Source organism: Ascidia mentula, chromosome 2 (assembly GCF_947561715.1).
Source record: "Ascidia mentula chromosome 2, kaAscMent1.1, whole genome shotgun sequence".
In the NCBI taxonomy this organism is placed as follows: Eukaryota; Metazoa; Chordata; class Ascidiacea; order Phlebobranchia; family Ascidiidae; genus Ascidia; species Ascidia mentula.
In genome coordinates this window covers 10,578,730-10,604,828 of record NC_138567.1, presented here as the reverse complement: position 1 = coordinate 10,604,828, position 26,099 = coordinate 10,578,730, and the positions used below count along the sequence as shown (strand labels likewise).

At 41.6% G+C, this 26,099-nt stretch overlaps 5 protein-coding genes across 14 annotated transcripts; all 5 read right to left on the bottom strand.

Annotated features, from left to right (window-relative positions):
• Window positions 1-1,059: 1,059 nt before the first annotated feature.
• LOC145889216 (hepatocyte nuclear factor 3-alpha-like) lies at window positions 1,060-2,694 on the bottom strand. The gene has a single exon (XM_082980119.1). It carries the CDS (start codon window positions 2,692-2,694, stop codon window positions 1,060-1,062), a length of 1,635 nt encoding a protein of 544 aa, XP_082836245.1.
• A 4,255-nt stretch (window positions 2,695-6,949) lies between these two features.
• Window positions 6,950-11,441, bottom strand: LOC145889178 (uncharacterized). 4 transcript variants are annotated; one of them, XM_082980074.1, is made up of 12 exons: window positions 11,399-11,441; window positions 10,757-11,144; window positions 10,418-10,472; window positions 9,866-10,045; window positions 9,696-9,792; window positions 9,527-9,628; window positions 9,362-9,438; window positions 9,190-9,309; window positions 9,072-9,118; window positions 8,935-9,004; window positions 8,351-8,413; window positions 6,950-8,284 (listed from the first exon to the last, which is right to left on the bottom strand). In XM_082980074.1, exons 2-12 carry the CDS (start codon window positions 11,123-11,125, stop codon window positions 7,335-7,337), a joined length of 2,130 nt encoding a protein of 709 aa, XP_082836200.1. In that variant the 5' UTR covers window positions 11,126-11,144; window positions 11,399-11,441; the 3' UTR covers window positions 6,950-7,334. The 4 variants fall into 4 exon arrangements, with proteins under 4 accessions (XP_082836200.1, XP_082836202.1, XP_082836199.1 ...); XM_082980076.1 differs by lacking the exon at window positions 11,399-11,441 and having other exon boundaries at window positions 6,950-8,149; window positions 8,225-8,284; window positions 10,757-11,392; XM_082980073.1 differs by lacking the exon at window positions 11,399-11,441 and having other exon boundaries at window positions 10,757-11,392.
• Window positions 11,442-12,024: 583 nt separating this feature from the next.
• LOC145889172 (uncharacterized) lies at window positions 12,025-14,155 on the bottom strand. Of its 2 annotated transcripts, XM_082980064.1 has the most exons (8): window positions 14,135-14,155; window positions 13,989-14,059; window positions 13,879-13,913; window positions 13,741-13,810; window positions 13,618-13,677; window positions 13,372-13,432; window positions 13,234-13,317; window positions 12,025-12,915 (listed from the first exon to the last, which is right to left on the bottom strand). In XM_082980064.1, the coding sequence occupies exons 3-8, from the start codon at window positions 13,881-13,883 to the stop codon at window positions 12,104-12,106; spliced, it is 1,092 nt and encodes a 363-aa protein (XP_082836190.1). In that variant the 5' UTR covers window positions 13,884-13,913; window positions 13,989-14,059; window positions 14,135-14,155; the 3' UTR covers window positions 12,025-12,103. The 2 variants fall into 2 exon arrangements, with proteins under 2 accessions (XP_082836190.1, XP_082836189.1); XM_082980063.1 differs by lacking the exon at window positions 14,135-14,155 and having other exon boundaries at window positions 13,989-14,094.
• Window positions 14,156-14,795: 640 nt separating this feature from the next.
• On the bottom strand, window positions 14,796-20,472 carry LOC145889170 (uncharacterized). 3 transcript variants are annotated; one of them, XM_082980060.1, is made up of 13 exons: window positions 20,088-20,472; window positions 18,773-19,456; window positions 18,485-18,688; window positions 18,275-18,368; window positions 18,118-18,219; window positions 17,948-18,024; window positions 17,786-17,890; window positions 17,676-17,710; window positions 17,538-17,607; window positions 17,216-17,278; window positions 17,069-17,167; window positions 15,699-16,763; window positions 14,796-14,874 (listed from the first exon to the last, which is right to left on the bottom strand). In XM_082980060.1, the coding sequence occupies exons 2-12, from the start codon at window positions 18,825-18,827 to the stop codon at window positions 15,952-15,954; spliced, it is 1,716 nt and encodes a 571-aa protein (XP_082836186.1). In that variant the 5' UTR covers window positions 18,828-19,456; window positions 20,088-20,472; the 3' UTR covers window positions 14,796-14,874; window positions 15,699-15,951. The 3 variants fall into 3 exon arrangements, with proteins under 3 accessions (XP_082836186.1, XP_082836188.1, XP_082836187.1); XM_082980062.1 differs by having other exon boundaries at window positions 17,069-17,152; XM_082980061.1 differs by having other exon boundaries at window positions 18,773-19,453.
• An 876-nt stretch (window positions 20,473-21,348) lies between these two features.
• Window positions 21,349-25,547, bottom strand: LOC145889169 (uncharacterized). Of its 4 annotated transcripts, XM_082980058.1 has the most exons (14): window positions 25,223-25,547; window positions 25,023-25,165; window positions 24,728-24,910; window positions 24,040-24,225; window positions 23,814-23,907; window positions 23,657-23,758; window positions 23,487-23,563; window positions 23,325-23,429; window positions 23,214-23,248; window positions 23,076-23,145; window positions 22,954-23,013; window positions 22,707-22,769; window positions 22,561-22,650; window positions 21,349-22,240 (listed from the first exon to the last, which is right to left on the bottom strand). In XM_082980058.1, the coding sequence occupies exons 3-14, from the start codon at window positions 24,780-24,782 to the stop codon at window positions 21,429-21,431; spliced, it is 1,749 nt and encodes a 582-aa protein (XP_082836184.1). In that variant the 5' UTR covers window positions 24,783-24,910; window positions 25,023-25,165; window positions 25,223-25,547; the 3' UTR covers window positions 21,349-21,428. The 4 variants fall into 4 exon arrangements, with proteins under 4 accessions (XP_082836184.1, XP_082836183.1, XP_082836182.1 ...); XM_082980057.1 differs by having other exon boundaries at window positions 24,728-24,920; window positions 25,023-25,547; XM_082980056.1 differs by having other exon boundaries at window positions 25,023-25,547.
• Between the last annotated feature and the right edge of the window lie 552 nt (window positions 25,548-26,099).

The window sequence follows — 26,099 nt, the reverse complement described above, 5'->3', positions numbered from 1 at the left end:
CAGCGTTAAGTCCCGCTTAACAGGCAATAGAAGCAATCCCTTAGAGCACGCCGGCTTGCAACAGTAGTCTGCTTGTTTCATCTCGTGTGCTGTGATTCCAGTACAGGACATACGAAATATTGACAGGGTATACACGGTTGTAGACCAATAATTGTACTCTTGTTTGTTCAACTTACTATTAAACGCTGTGTATCTCAACTATTTACTGTCAAATATTCCGACAATCATTTGGAACGCACTGGATTGCGGCCTTACAAAACTTATATAAACACACGCCTGGGCTTAGGTGTAAAGAGGAGAGTTGAGTACACCTCGTATTACGGAAATGTAAACGGCCACTGTTTAATCTTCAAACAGTTTGCCATGTTTGTTTATTTATTTGGACGCTTTACAAACCATTTGCACACAAGCCTAAATGGCGGGAATATTAAATCTCTTCCATCAGCTGCAATGAAACCACGACTTAGCTTTTAACAGTTCAAACGAACATTTAATGTTTTGTGCATCAAATTTAATCAAATATGATTCTGACCGAAGTCAACACAGCAGCCAGTAACACAAATGACGAAACAAGATGAAAGATTCTAGTAAAATTTTACATTTTTTATGAGGATTATTTAAGAATGCATGCGAAAATTTTAAAACAACGATTATTAAAGCGATATAGTACGTTAAAACAATTACAGGGCGACTTACAGAATTTGCACAGTATTTTTCCCATGGTTTATATATACACAATGAACCTCTAAATTATGTTTGCGTTAATACAATATATTTCCAACGCCAACCAACATGCAATTACTGCAAAGAAATTTGTATAACCTACGAAAAGCAGCAGCAGTAACTCTTGAAAAGACTTTTTGCAATTAACAGTTTGGATACCGTGCTATTAACGAATCCAATAATGCAGTATCAAGCGACGTCCTTTGAACATATTTCAACTATCAAAAAGGCGTGTGCGCGGTTCACTGTAGATAACACTTCAACACAAAATTGTCAAATGTAATTATACGAGCGACTACCAGCAAACTGCCTAAGGTGATCTTGCATGGTCTGTATTTAACTCTGCGTTTGCTGAGCCTGCGTCGGTTGCATGACAGTCGACTGAACGTTGGCGGTGTAGTACGATGCCTCCGTGATCTGGGCTTCATTAAGTCCAGACATTGCGATCAAATGCTGCTGTTGTTGCTGATGGTGTGGAGTACCCACGTGACTTGGTGTTACTGACTGCATCACGTGATGACTCATTTCGGCTGCGTTCGACGTTTGTTGCTGCTGCTGTGGTTGTTGGGGCTGCGGCTGCTCGGTGGTGGGGGAAGAAGCGGTCGTGGACATTGGTTGGGCGGCAGGCTCTTCTTGTGGGTGACTTGCGACATACTGAGGAACGACGCTAACTGGTGGTGGAGGAAGAAGTGAAGAGGCCTGGTGCTGGAGAGGGGAATAGTACTGCATCTGCAGCTGTTCCTGATACATCCTCATGTCCTTGTGCTGGGGGTCGTTGATGAGGCTGTTAATTGAGAAGGGATGAGAGAATGAATGCGGGGCGTCAGGTTTTAAACTGTTCATCGCGTGGATGTGGGGATGTCCGGTGGAGTTCATCATCGAACCGTCCTGGGCCTGCATCATCTGCTGGAAGGGCGGCATGAAAGTATGTTGCGGGTAACCGGGATAGATGGCCTGCTGTTGGGCGTTGTTTCCCACGAGCAGCGTCGTTGACATTGGTGCCAAAACCGCCTGTGTGCCTTGAGCTGCTGATTCGGTCATCGCTGAGGTTGCCGCTTGTGACGAATTGGCCACTGGTTCGAGTGGCTGCAAGCCTCCAGCATTGGCTTCAGCCTGTTGAGCCATAGAAGGGGAAACATTTCCTCCAATCAAAACAGGCTTTGTGTCGACGTTGCCCTCCGGATCTTCCAAGTGAGATGCGTTGTGCGAAACCACCATCCCGTTTTCATCAAAACTTTCATTGTCTTTGCCCTTTTCTGGCTCGTCCTTCACTTTAGACTGTTGAGCGGCCTTTATAGCTTGCTTTTTTTCGCATTTGAACCGTTTTTGCCTACGGAGGTAGCAGCCATTTTCGAACATATTGCCCGCTTCGGGATGCAAGCTCCAATAAGAACCCTTGCCTGGCTTGTCAGGCGCGCGGGGCACTTTCACAAAGCAATCGTTGAACGACAAACTGTGACGAATTGAGTTTTGCCAGCGCTGTTGATTAGACCGATAGAAGGGGAACAAATCCATAATCCACTGATACACCTCGCTTAGCGTCATCATCTTGCTTGGGCTCGACTGTATCGCCATCGTTATTAGCGATATGTAGCTGTAAGGTGGCTTGGCGTGGGTGTAGGTTCTTCTGTAAGCGTTGGGGCCCTTATCGGCGGGCCGGTGGCCGGGCATAATGGCCATATTGGGACTAATCCCGATGCTGGGACTTACCGGATACGGAGACGACATCCCACCATGCGGATTCATCTGCTGGGGAAACTGATTGTTCGCAGCCGACGGATGCGGCAGGTTGAATGCCTGGGTTATGGGGCTTGCGATAGCTCCCGTGGGGTTGGTGCTATAGGTCGGCACCACTGCGTTCTGGTAAGTGGCGGGCACTCCCGGCGGCGACGAATAACTCGGCTGATATGCTACTGGATACCTGGCTGTGGGCGCAGGCAGCATCTCACTTGAAGGCGTTGAGCTGTACATTCTGTCTCAAATACTTGCACACTGTGAACGACTGTGAATCGAACCTTGACTTCACTCTACACGGCTGGGATGCGGAATGTGGAGCGCTTCTCTGGTCCCTTCGCTCCTGGTATACCCCGCTCATCGGCGAGGATCGTTCTTTAGCAAACAACCGCGGACACACACGGGGCGTTTAAGCGCCGTCAAGGAACAAATAAGCCGGGTGTGCGCGCGCAACCGATTCTACCCTGTCGCAACCAATTTAATATTTAACTTGCGCTCTTGTTTTTTGCCGTATACCTGCTACAGGTCTGAAGGACGGCCTGTGCCAGGAAAGGGAATTACGAATTTCCCATGGCCCGCACGCTCAACTGTGAATGAGTTACGACTTTAATACGAGACGATTTCCCGCAACTTGGTTCTTCTTTTACTTGCTTGAATTGTTTCTTTTTGAGAGCAAAGCGTTGAATTTTAAACATGACTACAGCGTGGTTCATTTTTCCTAAAAATGCTACAGTTTTTTCGAATACTGCTTATTTGTTCCCGACGGTCGCTCACCAAGCAAAGGGGGGCACTCCCAACCCCATGTTATTGTCCTGTGTCTCTAGTTCAACAAGCAAATACAACTAAACAAGAGAACTGCAATCACTTACAGATGCACTGCAAATAAAGTACCCGTGTCAAATGTTGTCAAAAGCAAATGGGCCATCAAATTGGTGACAGTGTCAACATATATAACAGGCCCGCTGCGCTGTTGACTTGCCTTAAAGCGCATCTTATGTAGAATCCGAATCCATATTGTACATGTAAACAGAGCGATCAAATGATACATTGTTGAACTTTCAAACAAATCCACACCGGCAATTGGCTCTGCTTTGAGGGACACACACCCGTGAGCATATAGGAAGGCGCGCACACCGGCTTTCGGGTTTTCATTGTCAATATTTTCTCGCAAATATGTTGTTAAAATTTCCGCCGTCGTAGCCTTGTTGATTCAAACAGATCAAGCAAACTTCCAGTATTTACAGATACGATTCCCTGATCTATTTGTTAAACCGTAGTGAACACGTTTAGATGTGTGTTGATAGACCTGCGTTTACACTGGAGTATGTTCACAGAGCCCAAGGTACACAAGGCCGGCAGTTATAAATCCGAAACTGTAAATAGGCGAGAGTTTATCCACGAATCTCCCTGCTATTTGAGTTGTCGGCTATCACAAACAGAAGTCTATATTATCAAGCGTGAAGGCAAATTTACATGGACATGGCTAAATCAAACCAAATCCAACAACGCCGGCTCATTGGTTAACGCACCTTGTAGGTTTAGATGCTGGCAGGCGGGAGGACTAGTCAGCAGCCTGAATATTGGTCGGGTGCTCGAATCGCACGTGCTTTACTGCAGTTGATGTATTGCTATGCGGATAGATTGCTAGTCAAAATTTTGCGCAATGAATTAACTAAATGAGAAATTTAGTTGCGATATGTGTCCGTGTGCAGATTTTATTCGTGATCAAAAGTCACTGCAGGAAAACTAACCAAAAATGGCGCAAATGTGTTAATATTAGGGTTATAACTAAAAAGGAATGTTGGAGCAAATAAAGTTTTCATGTATTTAACATATTCGAAATTTTGCACAGGAAATAATTTACTTTGTGTTGCAAACTAAATCATACTAACACATGTAATTAAAACAGAATTTGTGATTTAAAATCCTTCTTTAAATTTTTAAAATCCTTTTCTCTAAAAGCTAATTCGAAAAGAGAAAGTTTCGAAAATTTCAAAATAAATCTACCCCCTTTTGAAAACCAGGTATTCAACGGGCAATGATGACTCGTTTTGAGAAAAGGGCAATTAATTTTTCCACTTATTTTTAAGATATTCGGGTAAAAATGAAAACAAAATTGTTTGCACGGCGCTAAGAGCAGCGTTCTTGTCCCAAGGCAGCACCTGTGCAGCGATCGTGTGGGATTGAGAGCGAACAATGGTGATATCAGCCCGCACTGAGCGATGACACCCATGGATCGCGGCCCAGATTCAAATCGCTACCGCACAATGCCGGGGTCAGGCGAAGGACAATGCCGAGGAGCACGGATGGCCTTTGATTTTTATTTGGAATATTGATTCGTGCATGGAGTTGTAAGATTTTGGCAGCGATAAGCGATCATCCGATGTAGGCCGGCCAGGTGATGCGTCCGACTTCATCATAGATGGTAACGGAGAGATGAGCATTTTTAACTTTTATCCTGGGTGACAGATTAAGTAACAACATCATCGGGATGAGTAGGAAGACGCGGATGCATCAGTTACCGAAAAAGCGGGAAAACGCTGTTATTCGTTCGATAAAGCATCGCGGGCGAGGCAACGATAACGGATTCGGCGCGGGCAATTAAGAGCACGGCAAACACTGGGCCGCGTCGGACGCAGCCAGCGATCCCCGCATTCACCGCCCGTTTGATGATTAATCCGACTGCAAATATTTGATCAAACCTGTCGTGACGCTTTAGAGCGAAGCGCTCCAGCTTCTTTCGCTTTACGAGGGCTAGGATTGGCGAAACGGTTCGCGTGCTCGCCCGGTCGTTTCCCTGACCGTTGTTACGCCGGTCTAATTGCCCTTACAGCGGGTGCCTGTATATTCCCGTTAAGCGACGGCCTATCACCCCCACGTCGGAGACGCGGGTCCGCAAACAAGGCGTTAATTATTGACCGGGTTCCCGACGGATTCAGGCCTCTACCTGTCCCACCTCCGCGACCGCCCGAAAATTAGACGTCGACGATGTCGGCCATTTTGGAGACGATAAACAATCGGCCCTCGGGCTTTTGCGTCAAAAGACGACGAACAAAGGGCGATCGGAACGGCTGGGCCACGCCTGCTTTGCTCTGTCATGCACCCCATGCGATTCATCAATGGTCGGAAAGCCCATTGTGGCCCTGGGCTTTCGGGTTACGGACGCCCGACTCGTTCGGCCCCGTTTTTGATGTATTGTTTGAGATCGTGATCGTGAATAAAACAGGCTAAAGCCCAAATTTCATCGCCGACTGTGAAATTCTCTTGGCGAAATTGCCGTGACATTTTACTAATAACTATACAACCACACATTCATCGTAATTGCCAGCCCAATTCTGTATGATTTCCACCTGAACCAAGGGTTTCAAACCGGGGTTTTGTTGATCACCAAGGTGTCCGTGAATTGGTTTCAGCAGTTGGTTCGTGAATAATTTACTATAAAACAATTTTAGCTTTGTTCCGAAACTTTTCTATTTGTTTTGTCACAGCCATCTTTTATTTCAAGAAACGTATAAATGATAAGATACGGTCAAATAAAGTTGGTCTGCAGATTTGATTACTTTATAAATTAAAAAGGGGGTGCGTGACTTCAAAAAGGCTGGGAACCACTGACCTTAACACCAAAACAAAAGGATAAAATGAGAACATTTAGCGTAAGTTTTATGTGACGTTTTAATTATGAAAGCGATACTTTTATTTTAAATCTTTTGCACCATAGGCAGTTTATTTCGAGTATAGTTGTTTCATGCACGTTTTGGCAAACTAGACAGTGGTTTTGAAACTTTTTTACCCGGGTCCCGCTGTTTGCAAATATATAACTAGAGAATTGTTGATTTGCTTAGCAGAAAGATAGTTACTCCGCCGCGACATCTTGTGCACGAAAAGACCTTTACGCAACTGACTTGTTTAATGATGTAATAAAATTTAGAAGAATTAATCACTCTTAATGTTAATGAATAAAGCAAAGTAAAAGCATGGACACAAGAGACAAAATTTAGGCCTATTTCTGTTACAGATGATAGTAAGATAATTTGTTTCCGCCTCCAACGACCGCCACCAAACCTACAAACATAACTTAACTTTCGTTTACGTAAATCATGTGTCCTTGTAACACGCTTGAAACAACACAAATACCACAAAAAAGAACTATTTTTCTTGTCCGTTATGTAGTTTATATGTGTGCAAACTTTTTGGGTAAATGTTCGTTTCTTTTGGCAAACTAAAAGTTCCAAAGTAGTGGCCTACAGGAAATACACCATTTATCAGTGCTACGGATATTTACACTAATATTACCACGTAACAAATGTTCGTAACAAGTTCTCGCCTATTTAATCAAGGAATATATTTATGATGATATAAACTACTTGTAAACTTGGCATTTTTTTCATATAAATATTTTAAATAAATAAATAAATAAATATTTTTTAGGCCGCACAATTTTTATGTCTTGCCTTTGATTACTTTTGAAATACGGGAACAATACGACAAACAATCATATTCGGAAACAATTTATTCCGTTTCTATAAAGTTCGCAAAAGATAATTCAAAAACAAAAAAAAGACACTGGTGCAAGTATTACGCATGTGCCGGGTCATTAATATGAAGGCTTAAGTTAATGATGGTACGGGTAAACTTTTCAATTAAATTTGTCCCAATTAACAAGCCTGTATATATTAATGATATTGAGAAGATCTGTGCAACCGGGTGCTTAAATCAGGAAAATAAAAAAGTGCAACTTTTTGACGTATGCAGTGACAGTTACTTCTTTAAAGCGAAAATTCACCTATCACGAATACCAAACATTGCCAACCATGAACAAACATCACAATGTGAAAATGCAAACGAAAGCAGTAACATTTTACTGAGTTCACCTCACATTATGGTGAAAGTCCAAAGAGCTTCATATTGTTAATTATAGTGTTTTTTTCATCTAATTTATATTGCTCGTTTTCAAAATCCTGAGCTTTTTCGATAGCATCCAGTGCCATATTGAAATACTGTTTTGCAGTTTCGATCTCTGTTTTGTAATCGCAAGTTCGGGCGATTGCGTGTAAACACCGTCCGTATACATAATACGATTCCACTTTCGGGCCGAGACCATCCTGCAAGATGGTAAGGGCACGAAACAGAAGCTCCAACCTCTCCTTCTTGTTTCCTAATTCCAGTTCCACGGCGCTGATGTGGCGCAAGCACCTCGCTTCGTTGACGCAACGACTTTCACCATCCGGCAAACTGCGCAGTTTCTCGAAGATTTCCTTCATGGCTGGTATGATGAGGAGTTGCACTGAGGTGTGGCAGTTGTTCTGAGTTGTCAGTACCGCTTGAGCAGCTTGTTTTACACCGTGAGCACAACGTTCGAGTCCGCGCGCTGCTTGACTTAATTCAGCCTCTGAGACATACAGGTCAGAGGCGATTAAATAAAACAGGACTGCTTTTGGATAGAAGTTGGCATTGCGGAGTTTCTCAGCGAATATTTTCGTGGCCTTTGCGGATGTGTTTACGTAATTGTGGATGAGCTTTGTGATTTGGGTCTGGAAATCGCGTGCTCGGTCTGGGCGACCAGCTTTAGCGGCAGACTGGTATGCATCAACCAGCGCGGGAATTTCGCGTAAATGCCAGTCTAGTTGCAACTTTTTTGTTTGGACTTCAAGCATCCGTTCGTAGTTTCCGTGTTTTTCCAATTCCCTTTCGTCTGCAAAAGACATGAAAATTGAGTGGTCACCGAAAAATATTCCCTTGACTTTGACACATATTAACATGGCGTCACCTTCAAGAAAAACAACGTCCTCCAAACGTGGCCTTGCGCGCAGAGACTCGATGCTTTGCTCTAAAAAGTACAACGCACAAACATCACACTAAAATGCGACTCTAAAGCTATAAGGTAAAACCTTACCCTTAAGCATGGTTAAATGATTCGTCGATGTGGACTGTGGCCATTGGAAATTATGTTGGTTTTCTAAACAATACAAGGTTGATGTTGCGACCTATATGCCAAATGTTGTTAACTTGACGTTGGATATTAACAAGTGAAACATATGTTTTGTATTGTGTAAGCTGCAAGCAGATGGCCACTGTTTCGACCGAAAGGGTCTCATCAGTGCAGCTTGGCCGTTTGGTTAGAAAAGTCGTCTGATAGTCACACCAGCTGCACTGATGAGACCTTATAGGACGAAACAGTAGCCATCTGTCTGCAGTTTACGCAATTCATATTATTGGCTCCACCTTGCTTATCACATGTTTTACATGTGGGTAACATATGGAAAGACAACTTTTGGCGAAATCATCGTGGAAACCAACAGAAATACTCTTTGTATGTAACGATGGATGCGGCAGGTGGCGCGATAACACCTGCTTGCTTTTACATGCCCAAAACTTTGGCCAATGTGATCATTTGTACACAACACAGCGACTTGTCGCCAGTGAAATAACAACATGACCCTTTTGTACTAATTAATATAGGGATATATTTGTAGTTACCTGAGGCGCGTCGCAACGAATGGTAGGGGGTCCCGGGGGCTGAATAAGCATGTCGAGAAAATGTTTTCACCTGGAAATATATATGAGAATTGTTTTTTTCCAGCCCTCTTTCAAAACTTCACATAAACATTTCAAACCTTTCCAACTTTCCGCCGGGGCAAAGTGTAAATTTCTGCAGGGATTCCTACATATTTAAAAGCAGAGCATATTGGCGACACAATGGCAAGTTACGTTCTTACGTTTTCATATACTTACTAGCCGTACGGTAAGCTATCCAGTCCTCGATTAGTATGTCGATTGCCTCCCCTAAATCGATTCGTCCAAACGAAACAAACGTTTCTTTTACAAGAGTGAGTTTATCTGCAAACACGAACACTTTTTTCTATATTGACTCATTATTTTATTCATTTTTTATAAAAAAAAATACCTGCTAATGCAGATCCTTGCTCCCAAAGGTCGTTTTCCTCCATGTGATAGAACAGCTCAGCTCCAGATGAGAAGTTTCTGAAAAAGTATTATAGTTCGATACGCTTGTCACAATGCGAATGAGCAAAATCAACAAATTTAATGTGACGGAATGTCCATCTCTTACTTATTAGTGCTACTGTAGTACACTTTGTTCAGCCTTTCCACTTCATCTTCCGATAGTTTTTGGCACACTTTTTCGATTGCAAGTCTGTACTGCAGAGCCGAACTGCACATGCAAGCGTAAGATATATACAGGTTAAAATAAAAAAAAAACTTGTTATCAATTCATGAACCTTGTCATAATTCCGGAGTCTTTGTGTTCCGAAGAACGCGGAGTGCGTTCTGCGTTAAATTCTTGCAATAACTCCTGCAGCCGTTTGGGTGTATTTCCTTTTAATTTAAACAAGTATACATCTTACCCAGTCGTGGGTAAACATATATAAGGGCAATGCGTTGAACTTACGCGGCAATAATCCCCAACGCTGCAACATTTGATATTTTTGTTCTTTCACATTTTTGTAATCATTTTCAATATTTCCGATCTCATGATCTTCAAGTCCAAGCTTCTGTCGAACGAACTCGTTCCAATCGTGAATGTGCAGCAGCTTCATAACTTCGTAGTAGACGTTCGCTTTGTTATTCCCTTCAACAAAAATCACTAATTTTATGAAAACGTCTCATGGAAACGTAACTTGATCATCATAGCATGGGTGGTTTGTAAAAGGCAGATTATGTTGGAATTTTGTGCCAGTGACTGGTGATGAAAACAAACAACAAAACACCAAATTACGCATTGACTTAGTTTACCTATTGAATGGTATAATTGAACTTGTTTGTACAGTTACTACCATATTCAAAACTACATCTATAGGCGTAACTCTTCGTAACCAATCTCTGTGACAAAGTCACACTTTCTTTCAAACACACAAACTGGTGCTTTTTGCAAAAAACAGTGCAACATTAAAATGCAGGAAAAATACAACGGAATGTCTACATATAAGATCCACGACATTACCTTGTTTTGTGCAGTTTTCGGTGCATTCGCTGTCATGAGATTTTTCATGTCCTGTCTTTTAAAACAAAAAGGAAAATCGGTTATTTATACACGCACCGGTGCAAAACACCCTTGGTTGCGAACAATGGTGTATCACATGAGTCAGCGGACCGCAAGCCAACCACTGAGGCACGCTCAAATTCCTCAATGACGTAAAGTACCATTTTCCCCCACCCAGCCAGCACAAACAGAGGATATATATTTACTCACCCGCCGGACTATTTTGCGCAGCCATGCGTGGTTATATTCATTTGCTCAGTGATCAAACTTTAAACCCAATCGTTTCTTAGTATTAATCACCTCGTCTGGTCTTAACTTTGTTCCTTTATACTCTTTCTTGACATCTGAATTTGTATTTTGCTGATCATCAGCGTCACATGAATACTCCAACAGCTTTAATTCAGCCAACTGGTAATCTTTCAGCTTGTCGTTGAGGCTTTTGAGGAATTTCGCACTATTTACCATGTCGACAATCTTGTTAGCATCTTCGTCATTGTCAATAGTAACGAATGGGTCAGAATCTAAATCTTCAGAAAAGGAAATCCCTCTGAAATTCACCAAAGCCTCCTTCATTGCTTGCACACATAGTTCCGTTTTCCATGATGAATCTTGGTCAAGCTTGAACGCCTCGCTTACAGATGAATGTAATCTATACCTTGTTGGTGGCATGGCGAATAACCACACCTGTCTTGGAAAACGCAGAAACTGTTCAATTAGTTAACAATCAATACAGTGCTTTCTTTTTGACAATATTAACTACACCTTTGATTTGTGTGACATGAACCAGCACTAAGCTGTCAGTTTCTAAAGTGCTTTTACCCAGAATACATTGCAGACATATATTCGGTTTATCAGCAACAGACAGGCCTAATCAAAAAAGATTCTGGATACCTGATCAGTTGAAACTCAAACCTCAATTAAGCAAATCATGTTAAAACCCACCTTGCGCATCACTCGTTAGCAGACTGAGTGGCGTTTATTGTTCACTGAACACAAAGAAAGGGCGTCGCGCAACCGTGCTCGTTGTATGAGATCTGGATTTTTTTGTGCGTTCGTCCAAATTCCAGGATGGTGTCGTAATGTGATATGATTTGAAGTGGTCGCATCATATTGCGAGTATTTACAAGTCATGTCCACAATGACCACCTGCTTATTTTACGAAATCATGTACCAATGTTTGTACCATGTTAATATATTATTTACTTGGACATTCAAGTATAAAGTCGAAACGGTTGTTGTTAAATATTCAATCGTGGCATTGGTAATACGCGTTTTTTGTTAGATAACTTTGCAGCTATGGAGAAGGTCTACCTTCTGCAGCATGGCCCATCATTATTTGGCACCATTCGATTTCCACTTAAACTTCGCATATACCAAATCTAAGCTGCACCAAATCATTTATTTCGTTACAGGTTTCGCACAGGTGTGATTCTCTTCACGTTGTTACGCTTGAACAAAATGTCCTCAACCCTTTTCTCCTAACCCCTAAGGAGGCTTTCGATAATAAACTATACCCCGATGTTGCTTGCAGTATGTCATTGCAATTATTTGTTCATGTTTACCTCCAATGTACGTACATTCACCTTGGTTGGCGTGCGCGAAAAACGAAACGACAAAATGCGAGCGACCGTTCAGAAATGGCAACAGTCACAGAGACACACCATAAAACTTCATATTTTCTTTGATGGCTTTCAGTTCGTCACTTTTTACTTGGCCACGGTCGAAGATCTCAGCTTTTCTAAATGCTTCCAATGCCATTATGAAATGTTGTCTTGCGGTTTCAATATCATTCATTTTGCCAAGACTACATGCTATCGTGTCTAAACAATGTGTATGCACGAAGTGCTTTTCCACATCCTCGCCTAAGCCTTCCTTCAAGATCGTAACAGCACCAAAAAGCAAATCGAGTCCTTTTTGCATTTCACCAACTGCAATTTCAACGGCGCTCAGGTGGAGTAAGCATTTCGCTTCATTGACACACTGATTTCGGTCGGCTGGCAGACTGTTCAGTTTCCCGCGGATTTTTTTAAGTGCCGGAACAATTAAATTGTTGGTGGTCTGTTTACAATTGGAATCAGATTCCTGTATTGCCAATGCTACTTTTCTGAGCCCGTAGGCACAGCGCTCAAGGCCGCTTGCGCAATCCGCGCCTTGCTCCACGACGTAGTATTCAGATGCTATGTCATAAAACAAAATGGCCTTAATGTTTGAATTGGCCTCACGTAGTCTTTCAGCAAAGGCTTTTGTCTCTTTTCCGGAAGTTTCAACGTATTTTCGTATCAGATTTGTGATTCGCGCAGCGAACGTTTGAGCCTCCTCGGGGTCTTTGGCCTTGGCTGCAATTTGGTAAGCGTCAATGTGGGAAGAAATGTTACGTTGTCTTTCGTCCATATTCAGTTTCTTGAACACAACCTGCAACGCCTCTTCAAAATTGCCTTCTTTTTCCCAATTGTGTTCATCTAAGAATCAGAAAACAAACGTGCAATTAACCCATACGAGAGTGCTGTATTGCCAGCTTTCACTTCTAACAGTTAATCAGCGATTTGTATGGTTTAGCAAGGCGACGTACTCGCAATTAAAGTTTTAATATACCTTAGCTTTTGGGTGGAGTTGCAATGGGCGTTTGAACCCAAAAAAATAATCCAAACTTTTGCGGGCAATGTGCGACACAATTTAAACCACAGTGGCATTTTACCTCACTTTGGATAAGCCTGGCTTTAGCACGAAATAGCGCGAAGCAGTTAAACTGAGTCATGACATCTCACCAACACTCTCACCTTTTACGAAAACTACTTCTTCGAGTCGGAGTTTTGTCGGCGTAAAGTTACCCAGTCCAGGTAGGATAGTTTCACTGCTGAAAGCTGAAAAGTAAACACCTTTAAATAGCTAATGACTTCTTCTGCACAAAATATTACCGGCAGACATGTTTAAACTTTCCGTCGAAGGACGGAGAAAACCGAAAGGAATGGCGGGAGGCTAAAAAGCAGAGGGGTTAAGTTGAGGAAGAAAAAGGTTCTTGTAACATCGGTCCTTGAACTTGATTGGGAATTAATGAAGTATTTTGTAGTCAAGTATACTAACTGACACTGTATGGCGTAACTCACGATTTTAGGTATGACATGGATCCTATAAAATGTGAAGCCTATAATATGGTTACGTACCACGCTGCCATACATCATCAGGTCTTCCTCCATAACAACTGGCAGGTTCACTGTATGTCGCTGAAAGTACAAATTTATTCGCACAAACAATGCATTTTATCAAGTTTTTCTCAATCCTCATACCTGATACACGATATTGCTTGTGTTGAGGTGTATTAGGAAACGAACGAGCGTGTCGAAGAGGCACATCAACCTTTATGAAACAACATCTGCTTACTTCACAGATTAAATGACACATACCCAACGGAAATTGTGCATTACGTCATAGCTCCCACTCCAACGCGCCATTCCACGCTCTGCAATAAAACACTTCCTCTTTAACCTAACGCTCGCAAACACATACACACACGCATATAAACGCTCGCACAAACCTGGCCGATGACTCTTTGCCCATTCCTCCATAAGTTGATCGATTTCGTTGCAAAGGTCGATCCTTCCTAAACTGCCAAGGCTTTCTATCACCATCCACAACTTATCTGTGAACGTGATTCACGTTTAGCCTGGACATAACTTTTACCTGCTTTAATACAGATCTTCAACAGATATTTCGGGCGACCATAGGTTATTTTCCTCCATGTGATAAAAAATTTCTGTTCCGCTCGAAAAGTTTCTTAAAAAAACGAATTCGAGTTAACTTTTGCTTAAAATGATGATAATGATGACGTTGCACAACAACAGACTCTGTGATTGTGATCAGTGGTCACCTTTTAGTTGAGTCATAATAAATCTTGTTGAGGCGCAAGACGTCATCTTCAGAGAGCTTGTGGCAAACCCTTTCGATCACTAGTTTGTACTGGAGGGAAGACCTGAACAATTTAAAGGTCGTCAGAGGAATTCATTTTAAATTTCACTAATCCGTACCTTGTCATCACTTGTGCGTTCTGGCTTTCCGGTCGTATTGAAAGATCTTGTTTGTATTCTTGTACAAGTTTTAACAGATATTCCGGGGTTTCCCCTGGCGATTAAAAGGGTTTCGTTTGTGCCAACTTCAGGATGGAAACACGATATTAAGGAAAGCGCTGTTTTGCATTACATTCACCATTTAAAACATAAAACATAAGGACAAGTTACCAGACATCAAAGCCCAGCGACGCAACATTTTGTATTTTTGTTCCTTTACGCTTGAACTGTTGTCTGCTTCAATGTCATCGATTTCATTGTCGGAAAGTCGCAACTTTTGTCGCGCAAACTTCTTCCATTCGCTGTTGCTCAGCTGCTCAATGACCTCGTAGTAGACATTGCTCTTCTGACACCCTTCTGTTTAAGTCAGAAATAGAAAAATTAAATTCAACTGCATGGGCCGTGGGTGTTATTTGCAGCTTAAACAGTTAGGTAAACAAATTGAGACAAATAAATTTGTGGGCCAGAATTTTCATCGAAGGGACATACCTTTTTTGTACTATACTAAGATGGATTGTGCGAAATATACACACAGAACAATTAGGTGCGACAAAGACACATGCTGAATGTGTCTTTGAATGAGTCGAGTATGTTGGGCTCATTTGATTTTGCTTCCATCATACCAAACATACAGTTTCTGTCTTCCAAACAATTACATTGTGACAGATATAGCTGTAATTAACTACATTTAACTCTGGTTGTGAAATGTAACCCCAAACCGAACAGGTACCGAAAGCCAAACTCGCACACCACCATGTAATCTAGTCCACGAGCCTGTATGTATATTAAACCCTTATTGGAGTGCCCGTTGTGGGGAATCTGGATTTTTTCGTGCGTTCGTCCAAATTCTAGGATGGTGTCGTAATGTGATATGTTTTGAAATGGGTCGCACCATATTGAGGGTAATTATAAGTCATGTCCACAATGACCGTCCGCTTATTTTACGGAAATCATGTTCGCATCATGTTAATATATTATTTACATGGGCATACAATTATAAAGTCGGAACGGTTGTTATTTAATTTTCAATCATGGCGGTGGATACCACAGTTTCCGTTAGATTACTTTGTAGCTATAGCGAAGGTCTACCTTTTACAGCATGGTCCACCATCGTTTGTTCAATTCGATTTCCACTAAAACTAGTCCGTATTTAAACCTTACCATATCGTTTATTTCCTTACCGGTTCCGCACAGGTGTGATTCTCGTCACGTTGTTACGCTTGAATAACAAAAGGTCATCAACCCTATTCTCCCGACCTCCACGAAGCTTTCAATAAAAAATTATAACCCAATGTTTCTTGCAGTAATACACGATTATATTTCAATGCTATTATTTGTTCCTGTTTACCTTCAAGGTACGTACATTTACCTTGGTTGGCGTGAGCGACAAAACGAAACGACGAAATGCGAGCGACCGTTCAGAAATGGCAACAGTCACAGAGACACACCATAAAACTTCATATTTTCTTTGATGGCTTTCAGTTCGTCACTTTTTACTTGGCCCTGGTCGAAGATCTCAGCTTTTCTAAATGCTTCAAATGCCATTATGATATGTTGTCTTGCGGTTGGAATATCATTCATTTTGCCAAGAGTACTGGCTATGGTCTCTAAACAATGTGCATACACGAAGTGCTTTTCCACATCCTCGCCTAAGCCTTCCTTTAAGATCTTAAGAGCACCAAACAGCAAATCGAGTCCTTTTTGCATTTCACCAACTGCAATTTCAACGGCGCTCAAGTGGAGTAAGCATTTCGCTTCATTGACATACTGATTTCGGTCGGCTGGCAGACTGTTCAGTTTCCTGCGGATATTTTCAAGTGCCGGAACAATTAAATTGTTGGTGGTCTGTTTACATTTGGAATCAGACTCCTGTATTGCCAATGCTACATTTCTGAGACCGTTGGCACAGCGCTCAAGGCCGCTTGCGCAATTCGCGCCTTGCTCCAGGAAGTAGTATTCAGATGCTATGTCATAAAACAAAATGGCCTTAATGTTTGAATTGGCCTCACGTAGTCTTTCAGCAAAGGCTTTTGTCTCTTTTCCGGAAGTTTCAACGTCGTTTCGTATCAGTTTTGTGATTTGCGCAGCGAACGATTGAGCTTTCTCGGGGTCTTTGGCCTTGGCTGCAATTTGGTAAGCGTCAATGTGGGAAGAAATTTCACGTTGCCTTTCGTTCATCTTCAGTTTCTTGAACACAACCAGCAACGCCTCTTCAATATTGCCTTCTTTTTCCCAATTGTGTTCATCTAAAAATCAGAAAACAAATGTGCAATGAACGCATACGAGAGTGCCTTATTGCCAGCTCGCTTCTTAGAATTAATCAGCGTTTTGCATATGCTTTAGCAAGGCCACGTACTCGCAATTAAAAGTTTCAACGAAATTCAGCTTTTGGGTGAACTCGCAAAGGTCGTTGAACCAAAAAAAAACAATCCAAACTTTAGCGGGTAATGTGCAACACAAATTTGAACCACAGTGACATTTGACCCTACTTTGGATAACCCTGGATTTAGCGTGCAGTAGCACGAAAATTAAATCTCACCAGCACTCTCACCTTTTACGAAAACTACTTCTTCGAGTCGGAGTTTCGTCGGCGTAAAGTTATCCAGTTCAGGTAGGGAAGTTTCACTGCAGGAAGCTGAAAAGTAAACACCTTCATATATCATATAGCTATACTGACTTCTTCTGCACAAAATATTACCTTCGGGAATGTTTAAACTTTCCGTCGAAGGGTTCGGAGAAAACCGAAAGGAATGGCGGGAGGCTAAAAAGCAAATGAGTTAAGTTGAGGAAGAAAAAAGTTCTTCTAGAATCGACCCTTGAACTTGATTGGAAATGAATAAAGTATTTTGTCGTCAAATATGCTAACTGCCACTGTATGGTGTAACCCACGATTTTAGGTATCACAGGGACCCTATAAAATGTGTAGCCTAATATGGTTACGTACCACGCTGCCATACATCATCAGGTATACATTTATTCGCACACGTTGCATTTTATCAAGTTTTTCTAAATCCTCATACCTGATACACGATTTTGCTTGTGTTCAGGTGTATTAGGCGACGAACGAGCGTGTCGAAGAGGCACATCAACCTTTATGAAACAACATCTGCTTACTTCACAGATTAAATGACACAAACCCATCGGAACATGTGCATTACGTCATGGCTCCCACTCAAACGCGCCATTCCAGGCTCTGCAATAAAACACTTCCTCTTTAACCTAACGCTCGCAAACACATACACACACGCATAAAAACGCTCGCACAAACCTGGCCGATGACTCTCTGTCCATTCCTCCATAAGTTGATCGATTTCGTTGCAAAGGTCGATCCTTCCTAAACTGCCAAGGCTTTGTCTCACCATCCACAACTTACCTGTGAACGTGATACACGTTTATCCTAAACATAACTTTTACCTCCTTGAATACAGACCTTCAACAGACCTGCCAGGCGACCATAGGTTGTTTTCCTCCATGTGATAAAAAATTTCAGTTCCGCTCGAAAAGTTTCTTAAAAAAGGAATTCAAGTTAACTTTTGCTTAAAATGATGATAATGATGACGTTGCACAACAACAGACTCTGTGATTGTGATCAGGGTTCACCTTTTAGTTGAATCATAATAAATCTTGTTAAGACGCAAAACGTCATCTTCAGAGAGCTTGTGGCAAACCCTTTCGATCACTAGTTTGTACTGGAGGGAAGAGCTGAACAATTTCAAAGTCGTCAGAAGATATTTATTTAAAAATTACCATTTCGTACCTTGTCATCACTTGTGCGTTCGGGCTTTCCGGTCGTATTGAAAGATCTTGTTTGTATTCTTGTACAAGTTTTAACAGATAATCCGGGGTTTCCCCTGGCGATTAAAAGGGTTTCGTTTGTGCCAACTTCAGAAGGAAACACGATATTAAGGAAAGTGCTGTTTTTGCATTACATTCACCATTTAAAATATAAAACATAAGGACAAGTTACCAAACAGTAAACCCCAGCGAAGCAACATTTTGTATTTTTGTTCCTCCACGCTTGAACTGTTGTCTTTTTCAATGTTATCGATTTCAGGGTCGGAAAGTTGCAACTTTTGTCGCGCAAACTTCTTCCATTCGTTGTTGCTCAGCTGCCTAATGACCTCGTAGTAGACATTGCTCTTCTGGCAAACTTCTGATCTAGTCCACGAGCCTTTGTGTATATTTATCCCTTGTTATTGAAGTTCCTCCTCGCATCAGCACTTGTGTTTTGTAACGCGATATGTCTAGCACTTACCTGTAGGCTTGAATTCTGTCGACTTTCCACTGGTGCTGGGCTTCTCGTTTTCCATGGCTTGTTACGAATATGCGGGCTGTAGTTTTTACACAGTTAGTTCCACTACTGGCATAATATGCAAACTTCCAACTTCTGAGTGTGGTGCAATGGACCATTTGCTTGCATGTACATGAATCACAGTTGCCTTTTTAAAAGCTTAAGCGTCATTCACCCACACATAGTTCGAAGTAAATACATCTAGTACTCGTGTTAACTTTCAATGTATTGGCGCTGTGCTGGGGTGGTGTGGCAAGAACTTTGGACAGTACGTTTTCAATCTAATCGCTTTCTATGTTTTCGTCAGCAAAGTGATGGTAGACGAGAAAGGCGTTGGTTTTGTAGGGACGTCACGTTTGAAAAAAGAAAACACTCCGATTCCTATGACCATCAAATTAGCCACGTACCTTTGAGACGTTTTCATTAGAACACAAGAACTCTTTATAATCAATCTCTGTGACGAAGACATACTTTCTTTCCAACACACAAACTGGTGTTTTTTGCAAAAAAACAGTGCCACATTAAATGCAAAGATTTGCACGAGGAAATATGCCACAATGGAATGTCTACATATAAGGTGCATGACATTAATTGTTTTTTACAGTCTTCAGTGCATTCGCAGTCTTGAGGTTTTTCATGTCCTGTCTTCTGAAACAAAAAGTACAATCGGTTATTTATACATGCACTAGTGTAAAACACCCTTGGTTGTGAACAATGGTGTATCAAATGAGTCAGTGGACCGTAGGCCAACCACCGAGGCACGCTAAAATTCCTCAATGACGTAAATTCCATTTTCCTCCAACCAGCCAACACAAACAGAGGATATATATTGTGTATAAGCTGCAGACAGATGGCCACTGTTTCGTCCTAAAAGGCTCCACATTGCTTATCATATGATTATTGTGACAGCACTATTGGTTGAGCTTTGCTTGGTCATAGTGTTTCCACCTTGTTTTCTCCGTAAGGTTGCACCTAATTTGTTGCCCAACGGATGACGGTGATTGTATAGTCACCACATTGTGGAAGTTTTTGCTTGGCCGTTTGGTCAGCAAATTCGTCCTATAGTCACACCAGCTGCACTGATGAGACCTTTTAGGTCGAAACAGTGGCCATCTGTCTGCAGCTTATACACAATTCATATTATTGGCGCCACATTGCTTATCAGAGGATATATATATTTACTCAGCAGCCGGACATTTTATATTGCGCAGTCATGCGTGGTTTCAATCATTTGCTCAGTGATCAAACTTTAAACCCAATCGTTGTTAGCATTAGTTACCTTGTTTGGTCTTGACTTTGGTCCTATATACTCTTTCTGGACATCAGAATTTGTATCTTGCTGATCATCAGCGTCACATGAATACTTCAACAGCTTAAATTCAGCCAATTGGTAATACTTAAGCTTGTCGTTGAGGCTTTTGAGGAATTTCGCACTATTCACCATGTCAACAATCTTGTTAGCATCTTCGTCATTGTCAATAGTAACGAATGGATCAGAATCTAAATCTTCAGAAAAGGAAACCCCTCGGAAATTCATCAAGACTTCCTTCATTGCTTGCACACATAGTTCCGTTTTCCGTGATGAATCTTGGTCAAGCTTGAACGCCTCGCTTACAGATGAATGTAATCTATACCTTGTTAGTGGCATGGCGAATAACCACACCTGTCTTGGAAAACGCAAAAACTGTTTAATTAGTCAACAATCAATATAGTGCTTTACTTAATAACAATATAAACTACACCTTTGATTTGTGTGACATAAACCAGCACTAAGCTGATATAGTCTCTAAAGTACTTTTACCCAGAATATATTGCATACGGTTTATCAGCAATAGACAAGCCTTATCAAAAAGATTCTGAAACCTGATCAATTGAAACTCAAACCTCAAGTAAGCAAATCGTATTAAAACCCACCGTTACTCAACTCGTTAGCAGACTGAGTAGCGTTTATTGTTCACTGAACGCAATGAAAGGGCGTCGCGCGACCGTACCCGTTGTGGGGAATCTGGATTTTTTCGTGCGTTCGTCCAAATTCCAGGATGGTGTCGTAATGTGATATGTTTTGAAATGACTCGCAGCATATTGAGGGTATTTACAAGTCATGTCCACAATGACCGTCCGCTTATTTTACAGAAATCATGTTTGCATCATGTTAATATATTATTTACATGGACATACAATTATAAAGTCGGAACGGTTGTTATTTAATTTTCAGTCATGGCGGTGAAAACCACAGTTTCTGTTAAATAACTTTACAGCTATAGCGAAGGTTTACCTTTTACAGAATGGTCCACCATCGTTTGTTCACTTCGATTTCCACTAAAACTTGTCCGTATCTAAACCTTACCAAATCGTTTATTTCGTTACCGGTTTCGCACAGGTGTGATTCTCGTCATGTTGTAACGCTTGAATAACAAAAGGTCATCAACCCTTTTCTCCCGACCTCTACGAAGCTTTCAATAATAAATTATACCCCAATGTTTCTTGCAGTAATACACGATTATATTTCAATGCAATTATTTGTTCATGTTTACCTTCAAGGTACGTACATTTACCTTGGTTGGCATGAGTGACAAAACGAAACGACGAAATGCGAGCGACCGTTCAGAAATGGCAGCAGTCACAGAGACACACTATAAAACTTCATATTTTCTTTGATGGCTTTCAGTTCGTCACTTTTTACTTGGCCACGGTCGAAGATCTCAGCTTTTCTAAATGCTTCCAATGCCATTATGAAATGTTGTCTTGCGGTTTGAATATCATTCATTTTGCCAAGAGTACATGCTATCGTGTCTAAACAATGTGCATACACGAAGTGCTTTTCCACATCTTCGCCTAAGCCTTCCTTCAAGATCGTAACAGCACCAAAAAGCAAATCAAGTCCTTTTTGCATTTCACCAACTGCAATTTCAACGGCGCTCAGGTGGAGCAAGCATTTCGCTTCATTGACACACTGATTTCGGTCGGCTGGCAGACTGTTCAGTTTCCCGCGGATTTTTTTAAGTGCCGGAACAATTAAATTGTTGGTGGTCTGTTTACAATGGGAATCAGATTCCTGTATTGCCAATGCTACTTTTCTGAGTCCGTAGGCACAGCGCTCAAGGCCGCTTGCGCAATCCGCGCCTTGCTCCAGGACGTAGTATTCAGATGCTATTTCATAAAACAAAATGGCCTTAATGTTTAAACTGGCCTCACGTAGTCTTTCAGCTAAGGCTTTTGTCTCTTTTCCGGAAGTTTCAACGTAGTTTCGTATCAGGTTTGTGATTCGCGCAGCGAACGTTTGAGCTTCCTCGGGGTCTTTGGCCTTGGCTGCAATTTGGTAAGCGTCAATGTGGAAAGAAATGTTGCGTTGTCTTTCGTCCATATTCAGTTTCTTGAACACAACCTGCACCGCCTCTTCAAAATTGCCTTCTTTTTCCCAATTGTGTTCATCTAAGAATCAGAAAACAAACGTGCAATTAACCCATACGAGAGTGCCGTATTGCCAGCTTTCACTTCTTACAGTTAATCAGCGTTTTGTATAGTTTAGCATAGCGACGTACTCGCAATTAAAAGTTTTAACATACCTTAGCTTTTGGGTGGAGTTGCAATGGGCGTTTGAACCCAAAAAAATAATCCAAACTTTTGCGAGCAATGTGCTACACAATTTTAAACCACAGTGGCATTTGGCCTCACTTTGGATAAGTCTGGCTTTAGCATGAAATAGCGCGAAGCAGTTAAACTGAGTCATGACATCTCACCAACACTCTCACCTTTTACGAAAACTACTTCTTCGAGTCGGAGTTTCGTCGGTGTAAAGTTATCCAGATACAGTTCAGATAGGGAAGTTTCACTGCAGGAAGCTGGAAAGTAAACACCTTTATACAGCTATACTGACTTTTTCTGCACAAAATATTACCGTCAGGAATGTTTAAACTTTCCGTCGAAGGACTCGGAGAAAACCGAAAGGAATGGCGGGAGGCTAAAAAGCAGAGGGGTTAAGTTGAGGAAGAAAAAAGGTTCTTGTAACATCAGCCCTGGAACTTGATTAGAAATGAATAAAGTGTTTTGTAGTCAAATATACTAACTGCCACTGTATGATGTAACCCACGATTTTAGGTATCGCAGGGATTCTTTAAAATGTGTAGACTGATATGGTTACGTACCACGCTGCCATACATCATCAGGTCTTCCTCCATAACAACTGGCAGGTTCACTGTATGTCGCTGGAAGTACACATTTATACGCACAACAATGCATTTATTCAAGTTTTTCTCAATCCTCATACCTGATACACGATATTGCTTGTGTCGAGGTGTATTAGGCGACGAACGAGCGTGTCGAAGAGGCACATCGACCTTTATGAAACAACATCTGCTTACTTCACAGATTAAATGACACATACTCATCGGAACTTATGCATTACGTCATAGCTCCATCTCCACCGCGCCATTCCACGCTCTGCAATAAAACACTTCCTCTTTTACCCAACGCTCGCAAACACATAACACACACGCATAAAAACCCTCGCACAAACCTGGCCGATGACTCTTTGTCCATTCCTCCATAAGTTGATCGATTTCGTTGCAAAGGTCGATCCTTCCTAAACTGTCCAGGCTTTGTCTCACCATCCACAACTTACCTGTGAACGTGATTCACGTTTATCCTAAACATAACTTTTACCTGCTTGAATACAGACCTTCAACAGACCTGCCAGGCGACCACAGGTTATTTTCCTCCATGTGATAAAAAATTTCAGTTCCGCTTACAAAGTTTCTTAAAAAAGGAATGTGATTTAACTTTTGCTTGAAATGATGATAAAGATAACGTTGCACAACAACAGACTCTGTGATTGTGATCAGGGGTCACCTTTTAGTTGAGTCATAATAAATCTTGTTAAGGCGCAAGACGTCATCTTCAGAGAGCTTGTGGCAAACCTTTTCGATCACCAGTTTGTACTGGAGGGAAGAGCTGAACAATTTCAAAGTCGTCAGAAGATATTTATTTAAAAATTACCATTTCGTACCTTGTCATCACTTGTGCGTTATGGCTTTCCGGTCGTATTGAAAGATCTTGTTTGTATTCTTGTACAAGTTTTAACAGATACTCCGGGGTTTCCCCTGTCGAATAAAAGGGTTTCGTTTAAAAATTTTTTGTTTGAGTCAACTTCAGAATGGAAACACGATATTAAGGAAAGTGCTGTTTTTGCATTAGATTCACCATTTAAAATATAAAACATACGGACAAGTTACCAGACATCAAAGCCCAGCGAAGCAACATTTTGTATTTTTGTTCCTTCACGCTTGAGCTGTTGTCTGCTTCAATGTCATCGATTTCATTGTCGGAAAGTCGCAACTTTTGTCGGGCAAACTTCTTCCATTCGCTGTTGCTCAGCTGCTCAATGACCTCGTAGTAGACATTGGTCTTCAGACACCCTTCTGTTTAAGTCAGAAATGTAAAAGATAAAGTCAACTGCATGGGTCGTGGGTGTTACTTGCTGCAGTTTCGTAAACAAATTGAGACAAACAAATTTGTTGGCCATGAACATACCCTTATTTATGCAATTCAATCTATGTAAGTCAAGCTGGATTGTGCGAAATGAAAATACAGAATCATTAGGTGCGACAGAGGCATATGCTGAACGTGTTTCAGTATCGAGTATGTTGGGCTCATTTGATTTTGTCTTCCATCATACCAAACATACAGTTTCTGTCCTCCATATACGATTACATTGTGACAGATATAGCTGTAAGTAACTACATTTAACTCTGGTTGTGAAATGTAACCCAAAACCGAACAGGTACCGAAAGCCAAACTCGCACACCACCATGTAATCTAGTCCACGAGCCTGTGTGTATATTTAACCATTATTGGAGTTTCTCCTCGCATCAGCACTTGTTTGCTCCCCGTGTTTTATCATCCGATATGTCTAACACTTACCTGAAGGCTTGAATTCTGTCGACTTTCCACTGGTGCTGGGTTTCTCATTCTCCATGGCTTGTTACGAATATGCGGGCTCTAGTTTTAGACGATCTGTTCCACTATTGGCATAATATGCAAACTTCCAACTGCTGAGTGTGGTGCAATGGACCATTCGCTTGCATGTACATGAATCTCAGTTGCCTTTAAAAAGCTTAAGCGTCATTCACCGACACAAGGTTCAAAGTAAATACGTATTTCTATATCTGGTGCGAGTGTCAGCTTTCAACTTATGCAAAGCGACCCAAAAAGTCACCTGTGCTATGCTTGTATTGGCGCTGTGCTGGGGTGGTGTGGCAAGAACGTGGGACAGTACGTTTTTAATCTAATCGCTTTCTTTGTCTTCGTCAGCAAAGTGATGGTAGACGAGAAAGGCGTTGGTTTAAAACCGTGTGACTGCTGTGAATGTGGCATAATTGTGAAAGCATGACAAGTCAATGATTCGCACAAGCTTACCAAGCAAGTAGCAGAGTGCATACAACCATCATGTACACAAACATTCTAAATACCATGTCCACATTCCCCTACAATCACGTTGACTTGTGTTGTTGTATTTCAGCTTGCTTTTGTGACAATCATTTATTATTAATTTATTAGTCTGTTCTTCTGGCACACTAAAAAAGGAACTTTATTGACCGACGTTTCGCCTGTTATCCAACAAGGCTTCCTCAGGGTAATGATACTGGTACAGCACAGGCGAAACGTCGGTCAATAAAGTTACGTTTTTAGTGTGCCAGAAGAACAGACTATTTAATTACAATATGCCTGGCAGCAACAGAAACATTACACATTTACTACTAGTCTGTAAAACCACCGCTCTGACCAAACTGTTCATTGGGGAAGCGCCTGCCCCAGCAGTACAATCTGTCTGTACTTTCGAACCGGATGACTGACCATGAAGGAACTTGCAGGGCGCTAACTTCGTTTTGTTTGCCAGAGGAGAATTATAGCTCCCTTGGTTTTGTTGCGACCTTATACAAATACCGTTGTCTCATGACGATCGCTCGGTGTAATGTCGTAATACAACATCTCCAATTTATATACACGTGCAGGTTTTGCTTCTCCGATTGGAAATGTTAATGTACATGTCAACGACAAGGAAGTTTTCTGGTAAGTGTATCAAACTAAATGTCTTCGAGGATTTTCCGCTAACAAGTAAAAGGTGAAGCCCGCTTACGTCATCCCGTTGTGACTAAAGAACAAATAAGCGCAGCTCGGCAGGAAAACATTGGCTGTGTGTCTATGGTTGGTTCTCTTCTCATTGAGTTTCAAGGCAAGACAATACGTTTCAGTCAAATCTACGTTTCTATTTGGACCATACCACATTATGTCG

Bases quoted from the DNA above. Each gene is read 5' to 3' on its own strand.
- LOC145889172 (XM_082980064.1), bottom strand. The intron at 13,678-13,740 runs GTATGAGGATTG...TTGTACTTTCAG, and splicing joins CAAGCAATATCGTGTATCAG to CGACATACAGTGAACCTGCC. The intron at 13,318-13,371 runs GTAATATTTTGT...TTTACTTTTCAG, and splicing joins AAGTTTAAACATGTCTGCCG to CTTTCAGCAGTGAAACTATC.
- LOC145889178 (XM_082980074.1), bottom strand. From the start codon at position 11,125: ATGCCACCAACAAGGTATAGATTACATTCATCTGTAAGCGAGGCGTTC. The intron at 10,046-10,417 runs GTAATGTCGTGG...TTTTTGTTGAAG, and splicing joins CGAAAACTGCACAAAACAAG to GGAATAACAAAGCGAACGTC. The intron at 9,629-9,695 runs GTTCATGAATTG...TTGCATGTGCAG, and splicing joins GACTCCGGAATTATGACAAG to TTCGGCTCTGCAGTACAGAC.
- LOC145889170 (XM_082980060.1), bottom strand. From the start codon at position 18,827: ATGGAAAACGAGAAGCCCAGCACCAGTGGAAAGTCGACAGAATTCAAG. The intron at 17,891-17,947 runs GTCTGTATTCAA...TCACGTTCACAG, and splicing joins GCCTGGCAGGTCTGTTGAAG to GTAAGTTGTGGATGGTGAGA. The intron at 17,279-17,537 runs GTATGAGGATTT...TTTGCTTTTTAG, and splicing joins CAAGCAAAATCGTGTATCAG to CCTCCCGCCATTCCTTTCGG.
- LOC145889216 (XM_082980119.1), bottom strand. From the start codon at position 2,694: ATGTACAGCTCAACGCCTTCAAGTGAGATGCTGCCTGCGCCCACAGCC.
- LOC145889169 (XM_082980057.1), bottom strand. From the start codon at position 24,782: ATGGAGAATGAGAAACCCAGCACCAGTGGAAAGTCGACAGAATTCAAG. The intron at 23,430-23,486 runs GTCTGTATTCAA...TCACGTTCACAG, and splicing joins GCCTGGCAGGTCTGTTGAAG to GTAAGTTGTGGATGGTGAGA. The intron at 23,249-23,324 runs GTTTGTGCGAGG...GTTTTATTGCAG, and splicing joins GACAAAGAGTCATCGGCCAG to AGCGTGGAATGGCGCGGTGG.